At 45.2% G+C, this 14,301-nt stretch overlaps 1 protein-coding gene across 3 annotated transcripts in view; it reads right to left on the reverse strand.

Annotated features, from left to right (window-relative positions):
• hgsnat (heparan-alpha-glucosaminide N-acetyltransferase) overlaps positions 1-13,491 on the reverse strand; it is a 44,285-nt gene extending 30,794 nt beyond the window's left edge. For 2 of the 3 annotated variants that reach the window (XM_078535178.1, XM_078535147.1), the window contains exons 1-3: positions 13,207-13,491; positions 5,201-5,316; positions 3,834-3,970 (exon numbers count right to left, since the gene is read on the reverse strand). In XM_078535178.1, coding sequence (XP_078391304.1) covers positions 3,834-3,970; positions 5,201-5,316; positions 13,207-13,444 — 491 coding nt within the window. In that variant the 5' untranslated portion in view covers positions 13,445-13,491. The remainder of the gene's footprint in view (positions 1-3,833; positions 3,971-5,200; positions 5,317-13,206) is intronic. The other variant, XM_078535222.1, reaches the window with a different exon arrangement.
• Between the last annotated feature and the right edge of the window lie 810 nt (positions 13,492-14,301).

Raw genomic sequence — 14,301 nt, forward strand, 5'->3', positions numbered from 1 at the left:
GCGCAGACACGATGGGCTGAATGGCTTCTTTCTACACCATAACTTTTCCATGGTTCTAAATATTTGTCTTGTGATGAGTTTCATTGGTTGGTTGTCATTATTGTAGGCAGCTCACCACCACCGTCCCAAGGGCAATTAAGGATGGGCAATAAATGCTGGCCTAGCTAGCAACATCCACATCCCATAAATGAATTTAAAAAAGAATTATTGATGGGATTTAGTTTGCCAGGCCTCCAACGCCCATCAGCTTAAAAATTTCAACAAAGAGTAGCCCAGAGACTTATTTGATCAGAGAGGTAGCCAGGTCAGATATCAGAGATAGAAAGAGAACATGCTGTAAATACTCAACAGGGCTGGCAGCATCTGTAAAGACAAAGAGAGAATGCTTTGAGCCCATCTCTTCTTATAAGGCATGCTGCTCATCTGAGGGGTCAATCTAGTGAACCTTTGTGAATCCTCTCAAAGACAAATAAGCCCTTCTTTAGGTAAGGGGACCAAAACCCATACACTATTGCACGTATGGGTCTCACCAAAGCCATACATGGTTGCAGCAAGACTTCCCTACTTATTCTCCAACTCCCTTGCAATAGGGGACAACATAGCATTTGCCTTCCTAATTGCTTGCTGTACCTGCATGTTAACTTTGTTTCATGTACAAGGACACCCAGATTCCTCTGAATGCCAATATTTACCAGTCTCTCCATTTAAAAATATTCTGCTTTTCCAATATTCCTACCAAAGAGGTAATAATTTCATACTTCCCCACATTCTTTCCAATCGTTTAACCAGTCTACATCCTTTGCAGCCTCTTTTCATCCTCACCAGTTTACTTTTCAATTTAGCTTTGTATTGTCAGCAAACTTGGATACATTACGTGTGGCCCCCTCATCTAAGTCCCTGATATGGATTGCAAATAATTGAGGCCCAAGCATTGATGCTTGCAGCACTCCCCTCCATCTGGGAAACAGCTTGTTTATTCTTCTGTTTTCTGTCCATTAATCAGTCCTCAATCCATACTAATATATTAGCAACAATCCCGTGAACTCTAATCTTGTGCAATTACCTCGTGAAGCCCCTTGGAAAGTCTTCTGAAAATTTAAATATACTACATTCACCGATTCCCCCTTATCTACCCTGTAAGTTAAACTTTAAAAAAACAACAGATTTGTCAAACACAATTTACATTTTGTAACATTGGTTGAATCTACCTGATCATTGAGATTTTCCAAGTTCCTTGCTACCATGTCCTTAAAGAGAAATGCTATCATCTGTTATTATGATTGATGTTAGGTTAGCTGGCCTATAGTTCCCTTTCTTCATCATCTTCAACAGCAGGGTTACATTTGCTACCTTCTAATCTAAAAGGGCTGTTCTAGAATTCAGGGAATCTGCAAAATAAAATTCAATGCAACCACCATCTCTGTAGCCATCTGTAATTTAAGGTCATCAGGTCTACGAAACTTGTTGGCTATTAGCCTCATTAATGTCTGCAGCACTATTTATTTACCAACATTCATTACTTTCAGTCCTTCACTCTCTTTAGGCCACATTTCCCCACATGCTTTTTTTTTCTTCTAAGAGGCCTATGAAGACAGACAAATATTCAACATCTACCATTTCCTTATTCCCTATTATAATTCCTCCTATCTTTGCCTCAAAGTGACTCACATTTACTTTTACCAAGTGCTTCCTTTTCACCTACTTGTAAAAGTGCGGAGAACCTGCTTTTATATATTTTGCTAGTTTACTCTTGTATTTTTTCCCTTCTTAGTCATTCCTTCCTAATTTTTTAAACACCATTCCCATCCTCAGACTGGATACTCATTTTGGTAGCATTGCAAGCCTCTTCTTTTAAGTCAATATGATCCTTAAGCTCTCCAACTAGCCAGGCTGTACCATTGGAGATTTTAATTCCTTAAATGAATCTAAAGCCATTAAAAAATATTAATTTCCATTGCTTACCTACCATATCTTTTAATCAAATCTAATCTACACCTCACCAAACTGTTCCTCATACCTCCACAATTGGCTTTGTTTAAATTTATGAACCTAGTTTTGGGCTTTATGAATTTAATATGAAATTCTATTATATTATGATCATTCTTCTCCAGAGGATCCTTTACCAAAAGATTAATTTACCTTGTCTATTAAAAGGCATGTATTTATATAGCGCCATTCATGGTCACAGGAGTATCCAAGTGCTTTAAGTTAATGAAATACTTTTGAACTGAAGTCATAGTGCAGTGGGGAAAACAGCAGCCAATTTACACACACACAAACAGCAATCTGTTTTGTAATGTTGATAAATATTAGCCAGAATACCAGGGATAACTTCCCTGCGTACAACAATTTAGGTCTAAAATAGCCTATTGCCTAGTTGATCTTATGGCACATTTTCTGGATAACCGCTCTGAATGCATTTCATAAACTTGTCCTCCAAGTTACTTTTGCCAATTTGCTTTGCCCAGTCTAAGGTTAAAATCTTAATCTTTAAGATTTAAAGAGTTTTACAACTAAGGATTAATGCATTAGTCTTGTTACATGCTCCTTTAATTTCCTCTGTCCAACACCATAATTAATGTTAAGAGGCCTATGAACTACTACTACTAGTATTTCCTAACTTTATCACACCTTAGCTCCATCCTTACTGATTCTACATCCTGATTTTCTGGGTGAAGATTCTTTCTTTCTTACTGCTTTTATCTGACCCTTACTAACCCACCCATGAGTTTGCATTTTGCCTTTCTTATCTAAAAGTCACGTGTCCTGGAATATTTAATTCTCAACCTTAGTCACCCTGCAAAAGCGTCTCAGTAATTACCATTAAATCAAGCCCATTTGTCCATTAATTCATCTATCTTGTTACGATTACTTTGTGCATTCAAATATAGCACTTTTAATTTTAAGTTTTTACTATTTTTCCCTCATGTGGCCTTAGTTGCCAATGCCTTATTACTGCCAGTAAGCACTCTGACCCTCACTGACACAATCTGCTTGACTTTACCCAAATCGCTATGGTGCTCTATAGCTTTGACTTTTCTCTTCCTCCCCCTAATTAGTCTGAAGCTCTTTCTAAGACATAGTTCTTCATTTCGCCAAGACAGTGGCCCCAACCCAGTATAAGCAGAGTCCTTCCCAACAGCTTCTCAAATACTGGTGCCAGTGCGCTGTGAATTGAAATCCCTGCCTCCCATGCCACCCTTTTAGCCACACATTTGAATCTCCATTTTTGAATTTGTACTCTTGCTGATCAAACTCCCTCAGCAAAACCTCATTCCTAGTTCTGTCCATGGCACTGGTTTCTATGTGGGCCACAGCAACTGGATCCTTCCCCACCTACAAGGAGATGCCCTTAACTCTGACACTGGGTTTTGGAACTCCTGGTCGCAGCTGCAGAGAACAGTATCTACCCCCTTGACTAAACTATCCCACCACATTCTTTTCCACATCATATTCTGTACCATAGTGCCTTTGCCCACCTGCCCATCCTCCCTGCAATCTTTATTCTCATCCACACTGGCAATAAGTATCATGCAACTATTGGTCAATGCCAAAGGCTGAGGGTCCCCTACCAATGTATCCGTGGCTCCTTTACCTACCCAGGTCGCAGTCACATCCTCTTTTCCCTGATCAACAACCAAATCTAAATCCTAAGCAGAGTGACTGCCTTTTGAGTCAAAATGTCCACTAACTCTCCCCATCTCAGATGCATTATAATGTCAGATAGCAGGTACTTTTCCCCAAAGAGAGCGAGCACACATCAGGTAGCAGAGACTTCTTCTATATACATGAGCTTGGGAATGCTGTAGCAGTGAAGAAGTGCATTCACTAACCTGCACACCTCTTGTCTATCCACACTACTGTTCACCTGTAATGTGACTGGATGCTTAGTATCAATGGCAAAGGTTGAATTTCTAGGGTGCCCTACATGTTCTTCTGCAGGCACATTTCCAAGCTCCTGGTACAGACACTGAAAATTAGATACACAAATACGGGAGGGTTAGATAAATATTAAAAAGATGCCAAACACTTCACCTTACTATTTAGTTTTGTAGTGTTTTAAAACCAGTGTACAGACCTGATAAACAGATGGACAAAAAAAAATTCATCCTGACTGAAAATTGTGAGACTGCGTTACAAAAAATCAGCCAAAACAGCGCAAAAGATGAAACACAAGCGACTTCCACCCAAAACCACCTGAATTTTCCCTGATCTTTAAATTATTTTAAGATACAATTTACCCATTTCAGGCTTCACCCTCAAAACTAGCCATGCCCCCAAGGTGAAACAGCAAGATTCAGGCAATTGGGCTAGTCTGGGAACACCTTTCAAATTGCACTTAGCACATTTTCAAAGCTATTTCATATTATAAGTATTTACAATAGAAATAAGGTCATTCAGCCAAACAGGTCCATGCCAGTGTTTATACTCCACATGAGCCTCCTCCCATCCTTTTTCATCTAACCCCATCAACATATCCTATTGCTTTCTTGCTCTGTAAATGTCTTTGTATCAAAAAATATATAATTCACTAAGAAACTGACTGCTTTACACCAGTGAAGCTATTCAATGGTTCAGTATAGTCTAAGCCATTTTCAGCCATTTGAAACCAGGTTACTCAACTGGAGGGCTGGATATCCTCATTAAAATGCTTATTTTTACTGAAAAACCCATTTTCAGCTGCATTAATAAAATTGAAGCAGGCAAGCACTCTTAAATACATCAAGGAATACATTTATGGAATGAGAGAAAAAAACAATTTTGTATTACACTGTCCAATTATGCAAGGTCATAGAAGATTTTCTCTCATTTTTGCAATTATGCAAATGAATTTAGGAAAAAATTGAAATGAATTTTGGGTCCAACATTCAGAGTGAAAACACACGAAAAAACACACAAATATCATACATGCAAAAAGGATAAAGAACTGTTATCTTAACACAGTGATCATTAAAAGTATGTGGGATTTACCTCCCACAATCAAAAGTATTCCCCCTCAATCCTGTACCGACACTGGATCCAGCGAACGAGGTTCTAATTTCTCAAATCGGTACTCTCCTACTTTTGCCCCAGTTCCAATTGCTCCATGCCATTACACTGTAGATATTCTGTGGTGCCTATAGAGGGATAATAGTGACTAAGCCCAAATGCAACAATTGACGGGACACCTCTTGGTTGACCTGCGCCATTTCACACCCACCTGGTAACAGTGATCCGACAGCCAGGAGACCACCAGGCTTTCATGAAGCAGCTCATTACAAACTCTTAAAACTGCTTGGTCCATCTCAAGTTTTCTTGGCCTTCTTTCAGGCAATTCTGTTGCAAAATGAAAAAGTAAAGTCTCATACAAATGCTTAAAAAGCTAAAAAACCTCAACTACTCTCAGCCCATGAATAAAACCATCACATTCTCTTTTCTTCTGGCAAGGATTTGACAGGCACACTGCTAGTTAATTAAAAGTTCTCAGGACACATAATGGTTCAGATTTTTTTTTAATAGATAGAAAATGAACAGCACAAATTCACATTTTTGGTTTCTTGGTAAGTATCTCAACAGCTTAATGGCAGCCTGTTCAGAGGCTGCTGCAAATGCACTATCTTAAATGATCAAATGCCAGAGTGAACCCCTCCCTGATACCTCTCACCCTCTAACCATCACCATAAGCTTGTAATGTAGTGTCATTTGCATCTAGACTGCCATCCATAGCTCATGTTTCAGCAACCCGTTTACAACTGAGAGAACCAATGTAATTGTTCTGCAGGTGTCAAGAAACAGGCAGAGGCACAGGATCAAACACTCACTCAGCTTTCTCCCAGCAGGTTAGTCACATTTGCACCATAAGCGGCATTCGTTACAAGTTGGCTTAAACTAGCATGACTAGCCATAGGTGTAGTGACAATGAGACCATGTTAGTACATACACATTTTAGTAGAAAACAACTCGCAATACAGGCTTCCTGTGTCGATTTACTAAACATCACTATTCTGTAGCCAAGGAAGTAAAATACTCAATCAAAAAGACTCTACATTTTCACCTTGTCATTTTACCAAACATACAAAAAGGTTAAAGTTCCTGTGTGAACATAAGCATTGAAATTATATGCCTAATAACCATGTCTGATTATTTTTATTTGATAATCAGTAATGCAATTATCTGGCTTCCCAATTAGGCACATGTGGCTAATTGACTGGCTGACACTATCGTACAAAGTGCCCTAGAGTTGTCGTGGTCAACCAGAAGCTGCACGTCTAGCTTTTCCTTATTGTTAATTTTCAAGCAACTAATGGAAGCACAGTTCACTTTAGATGAGTAAGAGTAGCGTTTACCCAACAAACTCATTACCCTTATTTCAAGAATCAAATTCTATTAACAGAACCCTATGGACTCTGCTTCCAGGACTTTGGAAGGACAGATTAGACTTTGACATGTTCTGTGCCGAGTTCCCACAATATTACGATCTTTTATCCCCCAATGTACCTTTCTTTAAAAAAAAAACCTCCATTCATCCAAAGCAGTGGAGGCTGGGTCATTGAATATATTCAAGGCTGAGTTAGACAGGTTTTTGATTGGCTAGGGAGTCAAGGGTTATGGAGAACAGGCAGGAAAGTAGAGTTAAGGCCACAATCAGATTAGCCATGATCTGTTGAATGGTGGAAGAGGTGGAGCTTGATGGACCAAATGGCCTACTCCTATGTTCTTATGTTAAGTACATACATTAAAAAAACACACCATAGAATTAACCAGAATGCTCTCCTGACAATTTTGCAAGGCTAGTTTGACCAGCATCACCGAAGAGCTGCTCTGCGTATAGACTCACACCATGAATTTACAGAATTGAAACAAACTATTGATGACTTGCAGGAGGTTTGTGGTTTCTTCTTCCAAAACAAAGAGGGAAAAGGATACTTCTATTTAAGCAGTGCTTTTCACAAACTCAGGATATCCCAAAGCATTTTACAACCAATGAAGTGCTTCCTGGAATGCAGTCACTGTCGTAACAAGAAACAACAGCCAATTTGTGTACAGCAAGCTTCCACAAACAGCAATATAATGACCAGGTACTCTGTTTTCAGAAGTTTTAATTATGAGATAAGTATTGGCCAGTACGCTAGGGATAACGCCCCTGTTATTCTTCGAAGTAGTACCATGGGATCTTTTACCTCCGCCTTAGAAAGCATACATGGGTTTGGTTTAACACCGCATTCAAAAAGGTAGCACCTCCAACAGTGCAGCACTCCCTCAGCACTGCACTGGAGTACAGCCCACAATCCTGCAAGTCAGGCAAGAATGCTACCACATTATATAATTCAAAAACTTGTGTTGGCCTTTGGCACATACAATGTATTTATAAAAACAGCCACAGTTAAAACATTACCTTAACCACAGCTTTAACATGCTGTTTTGTGCACTTGCAATACTTAATTTCATTTGGAAAGTTAGAACACTTTCTATGCAAAAAGTATTATATTCAAGCACAGCCCCTGCTCCACTAGCACTTTTACTGGGGAATACCAAATGATTTTCCCTCACATATTAGATAGAAGGGAAAAAAAATTACAAGGGGTTGTTAAACCAGTTTTCCCCTTCAACTATGGTAGAGTGCATTCCAACATTCTTTAATCAAACAGCATTTAATCTGGTAAGAAATGAGTGGAGTTAAAGACGTCCCAACCAACTACCCAACCATCAACTTAAATTCCATCCTACAGCAGTCAGCACATCTCAGTGCACTTGTACAAACTTGTGGGTCACTCCTCTGTCAATGTTGCTTGTGTATTTGAGAAAGTTGCCTTGCAACTGATTACTGCCCATTATAGTCTAATTTCCAGCAGCTTCTGCACTCGTGCATCTTATTAAAAGAGACATTAGACTTCACTCCCTGGCTGGAAGCCATTGGTTAAACAGGCGAACATAAACTCAAACAATCTGTACCAATCAGATTAACAGTCACAACCCATCCAGCACACATGATAGAGAAAAATCAATAAATGCTATTTACATGAGTATCCTGACTACCCATCACCCCTCCCTGATTGTTATAATATAAACACAACAGCCAATTTACACACAGCAAACTGACACAAACAGCAATAGAATAAATGGCCAAATAATCTGTATCAGACATTGATTACGTGACAAGTATCAGCCATGGTTGTAGGCAACATTCTTGCAGTTCAGTTAGAATGTTGTTGGTTCACATCCCACTTGAGAGGCTTGAGCAGAAAAATCTAGGCTGACCCACCAGTGCAGTACTGAGGGAGGGTGGCGCTGTCAGAGGTGCTGCCTTTCGGATGAGACATTAAAGTGAAGCCCTGTCCGTTCTCTCTCTCGTGTTTGCAGCACTCTCAAATAGGAGCATTCTGTTCTCCCCAATGTCTTGGTCAACATTCAATTAACACAAAAACAAAGGTGATTTGCTTATTACCACATTGCTGTTTGTGTGGCTAACTATACACAAATTGGTTGTCACACGACAATAGTGTGACTGCACTTCAGAAGTATTTACATTTCTGCAAAGTGCTTTGGGATGTACCGAGGTATAGCACAAGTCTGTCTTTCTTTTCCAATTATAGGTTAGGGAACTTGGAGAACTCACTTCCACTCTTTCAGCAGTCCCATATACTTGAAATGTCAATCTGGATTACACACAAGTGACCTAAGAACCAACTTTATATACTTTATAAAAGCAAAAAACTGAGGATGCTGGAAATCCAAAACAAAAACAAAAATACCTGGAAAAACTTCACTTCTCTTCTATTTTTACTTAGTTCTGTTGAAGGGTCATTCGGACTCGAAACGTTAACTGTGTTCCTCTCCGCAGATGCTGCCAGACCTGTTGAGTTTTTCCAGGTATTTTTGTTTTTGTTTTATATACTTTATGTTACTTTATATAAAACACCTCAGCCATCTATTTCAAGCACATTTTGGTTCATTTCACCATTTCTCTTCTGCATTTCTGCTCGATTCCCAATTAAATCTTTTTCATTTTTCCACTTTTTAGATCCGCTGAAGGATCCAAACCTTAAAAACTGACTGACTGTTTTCTCTACAGATGCTCACTGATAGAGTACTCCCAGCTTTAGCTTCAGATTTTCAACAGTTCTATTAAAACAGGAAATTCACAAAGAAAGGGCAGGGTAAAAGATACTTAGTGTGAAGGGAGAAACAAGGAATGAGAAACACACATGAATCTGTACAAACAATCCTACATACGCACGAGTGAACGCCTAGCACTTGCCTTCCAATGTATCCAGGCTGAAAATAAACAACCAAAAACACCAAATGTCTCAGACACTACACACACTACCATCACATCAGGGAGACAATGCTATAATAAAAGCAAAAAGCTGCCGATGCTGGAAATCCAAAACAAAAATAAAAATACCCCGAAAAACTCAGCAGGTCTGACAGCATCTGCGGAGAGGAATACAGTTAATGTTTCGAGTCCGTATGACTCTTCAACAGAACTAAGGAAAAGTAGAAGAGAGGTGAAATATAAGCTGGTTTAAGCGGGGGTGAGTTAGAGGGCCAGTGATAAGTGGAGATTGCCAAAAGATGTCATAGACAAAAGGGCAAAGAGGTGTTGACGGTGGTGATATTTCTAAGAAATGTGCTAATAGGTGACATTAAGGGTAGAAAGCAGGACAAGCAAGGTACAGATAGCCCTAGTGGGGGTGGGGTGGGGGGAAGGGATCGAAATAGGCTAAAAGGTAGAAGTAAAACAATGCATGGAAATACATTTAAAAATAATGGACATAGATGGGAAAAGAAAATATATAAATTATTGGAACAAAGCGGGATCGGAAAGGGGTTGGGGATGGAGGAGAGAGTTCATGATCTAAAGTTGTTGAACTCAATATTCAGTCCGGAAGGCTGTAAAGTGCCTAGTCGGAAGATGAGGTGCTGTTCCTCCAGTTTGCGTTGAGCTTCACTGGAACATTGCAGCAGGCCAAGGACAGACATGTGGGCATGAGAGCAGGGTGAAGTGTTGAAATGGCAAGCGACAGGGAGGTCTGGGTAATGCTTGCAGACAGACCGAAGGTGTTCTGCAAAGCGGTCACCCAGTCTGCGTTTGGTCTCTCCAATGTAGAGGAAACCGCATTGGGAGCAGCGATTGCAGTAGACTAAATTGAGGGAAGTGCAAGTGAAATGCTGCTTCACTTGAAAGGAGTGTTTGGGCCCTTGGACGGTGAGGAGGGGGGAAGTAAAGGGGCAGGTGCTGCACCTTCTGCGGTTGCATGGGAAGGTGCTGTGGGAGGGGGTTGAGGTGTATGATAGAGGAGTGGACCAGAGTGTCCTGGAGGGAATGATCCCTGCGGAATGCCGCCGGGGGGGTGAAGGGAAGACGTGTTTGGTGGTGGCATCATGCTGGCGTTGGCGGAAATGGTGGAGGATGATTCTTTGAATGCGGAGGCTGGTGGGGTGATAAGTGAGGACAAGGGGGACCTTATCATGGTTCTGGGAGGGAGGAAAGTGTGAGGGCGGATGCGCGGGAGATGGGCCGGACACGGTTGAGGGCCCTGTCAACCACCGTGGGTGGAAAACCTCGGTTAAGAAAGAAGGAAGATTTGTCAGAGGAACTGTTTTTGAAAGTGGCATCATCAGAACAGATGCGACGGAGGCAAAGGAACTGAGAGAATGGGATGAAGTAATCTGTTCTGATGATGCCACTTTCAAAAACAGTTCCTCTGATATGTCTTCCTTTTTTAACCGAGGTTTTCCACCCACAGTGGTTGACAGGGCCCTCAACCGTGTCCGGCCCATCTCCTGTGCATCCGTCCTCACACCTTCCTCTCCCTCCCAGAACCATGATAGGGTCCCCCTTGTCCTCACTTATCACCCCACCAGCCTCCGCATTCAAAGGATTATCCTCCGCCATTTCCGCCAACTCTAGCATGATGCCACCACCAAACACATCTTCCCTTCACTCCCCCCCCGGCGGCATTCCGCAGGGATCATTCCCTCCGGGACACTCTGGTCCACTCCTCCATCACCCCCTACACCTCAACACCCCCCCCCACGGCCCCTTCCCATGCAACCGCAGGAGGTGCAACACCTGCCCCTTTACTTTCCCTCTCCTCACCGTCCAAGGGCCCAAACACTCCTTTCAAGTGAAGCAGCATTTCACTTGCACTTCCCTCAATTTAGTCTACTGCAATCACTGCTCCCAATGCGGTTTCCTCTTCATTAGAGAGACCAAACACAGACTGGGTGACTGCTTTGCAGAACACCTTCGGTCTGTCCGCAAGCATTACCCAGACCTCCCTGTCGCTTGCCATTTCAACACACCACCCTGCTCTCATGCCCACATGTCTGTCCTTGGCCTGCTGCAATGTTCCAGTGAAGCTCAACGCAAACTGGAGGTACAGCACCTCATCTTCCGACTAGGCACTTTACAGCCTTCCGGACTGAATATTGAGTTCAACAATTTTAGATCATGAACTCTCTCCTCCATCCCCAACAATTTTCCGATCCCCTTTTTTTCCAATAATTTATTTTTCTTTTTCTTTTCCCACCTATTTCCATTATTTTTAAATGTATTTCCATCCATTGTTTTATCTCTACCATTTAGCCTATTTTGATCCCTTCCCCCACCCCACCCCCACTAGGGCTATCTGTACCTTGCTCGTCCTGCTTTCTCCCCTTAATGTCACCTATTAGCACATTCCTTAGATAACATCACCACCTTCAATATCTCTTTGTCCTTTTGTTTATGACATCTTTCGGTTATCTTCACCTATCACTGGCCCTCTATCCAGCTCCACCTGTCCCACCCCCCCTCCCCTTAAACCAGCTTATATTTCACCTCTTTTCTATTTTTCCTTAGTTCTGTTGAAGAGTCATACGGATTCGAAACATTAATTGTATCCCTCTCTGCAGATGCTGTCAGACCTGCTGAGTTTTTCCAGGTATTTTTGTTAAGGAGACAATGCTTGCCTGCCACTCCAGGGCTCCCAACACACTTTCCTCTCCTAACCACAGGCCCCTCTGCACATTTCCCCACGCATTGTCAGGACCCTCTGCACCCTCCGCTACCACCAGACACTCTGCACCCACCATTTCCAGGGAACTCTGCAACCATGTCTCTCCCCCCCCCACCCCCCACCAGACTGCAAACACCACCCACACATCCCACCCCCCCTCCCCCCCAGGGGACACAGTACACTCACCACCCTCCCTCACAACGGGACCCTCGGCAAACACCCCTCCCCGACCCACTGAGCCACCCAACCCTGCCACCTAGAACACTCAGCACCTACCCCCCACCTCAGGGTGATCAGAAACCACCCCCACCCCACTCCAGGATTCTCTGCACCTCCCCACACCCCCGCCCTCCAGCTCTGGCACGCCGCGCCCGCCCTCCAGCTCTGGCACGCCACGCCCGCCCTCCAGCTCTGGCACGCCGCGCCCGCCCTCCAGCTCTGGCACGCCGCGCCCGCCCTCCAGCTCTGGCACACCGCGCCCGCCCTCCAGCTCTGGCACGCCCGCCCTCCAGCTCTGGCACACCGCGCCCGCCCTCCAGCTCTGGCACGCCACGCCCACCCTCCAGCTCTGGCACGCCACGCCCGCCCTCCAGCTCTGGCACGCCGCACCCGCCCTCCAGCTCTGGCACGCCGCGCCCGCCCTCCAGCTCTGGCACACCCGTCCTCCAGCTCTGGCACGGCACACCCGTCCTCCAGCTCTGGCACGCCACACCCGCCCTCCAGCCCTGGCACGCCACACCCACCCTCCAGCTCTGGCACACCACACCCACCCTCCAGCCCTGGCACACCACACCCACCCTCCAGCCCTGGCACACCGCACCCACCCTCCAGCCCTGGCACACCACACCCACCCTCCAGCTCTGGCACACCGCGCCCACCCTCCAGCTCTGGCACACTGCGCCCACCCTCCAGCTCTGGCACACTGCACCCACCCTCCAGCTCTGGCACACTGCGCCCACCCTCCAGCTCTGGCACACTGCGCCCACCCTCCAGCTCTGGCACACTGCGCCCACCCTCCAGCTCTGGCACACTGCGCCCACCCCTGCACCCCCCACACCCCCCCCCAGCAGCAGGCCCACCGATGCACTCGGGGGCACTACCCACCCCCAAACCCCTCCTGCTCTGGGGGATACTGCACACCTCCATCCCCTGGACCCCGAACACTTCCCTCCCCCACCGCTCCCGCAGCCCCCGGGGAACACACAGGTTCCGCCGGCCTTACCCTGCGACAGGGCCCCCGGCAGCTTCAGGCCGCCCACGAGCAGCACGGTCAGTGCGGACAGCAGCGCAGCCCCGAGGCCCAGCTTCGCACTCAGGCCGCCCGGCTCCATCGGCCCTGCTGCCGCCCCGGCCCGGCTGCCCTGCCGCTGCTGTCTCCGCGCCCCGCTCTGGCCCACTGAGCCCAGCTGCTTCCGCCGCCTTCGCTTCTCGTCCTCGGCCGGCCGCAGTCTGCGCTTCATCAATCAGCAGCGGCGTCCACCCCGAGAGCCGGGCCCCGCTCCGCCTCACGGGGCACTGGGAGGGGGGGCGGGGCTTAGGACAGGGGCGGGGCTCCGACTGCTTCTACCGGTTGGCAGGTGCTTCGGCAAGAGGGCGTGGCTCCATTGTGGGCGGGGGGCTTTAGATCGGCTGGCCTTCGGACAGGGGCGTGGCTTCGGTCGGTGGGCGGGGCTTGGACTCGAGGGCGGGGCACCCGTCCGGGTATTGGCTCTATGGGCGGGGCATCGTTGTGGGCGTGGTCTCGTTCTGGGGCGTGGCCTCACTTGTAGTGTCGTGATTGAAACGGAGACTATAGAACTGGTTACAAATGGGTGGATTGAGGGATATGGGAAGAGGGGCGGACAATGTTATTAACCTTACTGTTCATGTGGAGAACAAACTCTAGCACAGACTAAAACAGAATTACCTGGAAAAACTCAGCAGGTCTGGCAGCATCGGCGGAGAAAAAAAGAGTTGACGTTTCGAGTCCTCATGACCCTTCAGCAGAACTGAGTAAAGTTGGGAGAGGGGTGAAATATAAGCGAGTTTAAGGTGGGGGGGGGGGGTGGGAGAGAATTTGGGGGTGGGGTGGTCGTAGGGACAAGCAAGCAGTGTTGGGGCAGATAATCAAAAGATGTCACGGACAAAGGAACAAAGAGGTGTTGAAGGTAGTGATATTATCTAAGAAAATGTGCTAATTAAGAATGGATGGCAGGACACTCAAAGTACAGCTCTAGTGGGGGTGGGGTGGAAAGACTGACAGGGCATTACAGGTATAGATTTAAAAATAACCTATTTCCATTATTTTTAAATCAATACCTGTAATGCCCTGTCAGTC

Source organism: Cetorhinus maximus, chromosome 1 (assembly GCF_964194155.1).
Source record: "Cetorhinus maximus chromosome 1, sCetMax3.hap1.1, whole genome shotgun sequence".
In the NCBI taxonomy this organism is placed as follows: domain Eukaryota; kingdom Metazoa; phylum Chordata; class Chondrichthyes; order Lamniformes; family Cetorhinidae; genus Cetorhinus; species Cetorhinus maximus.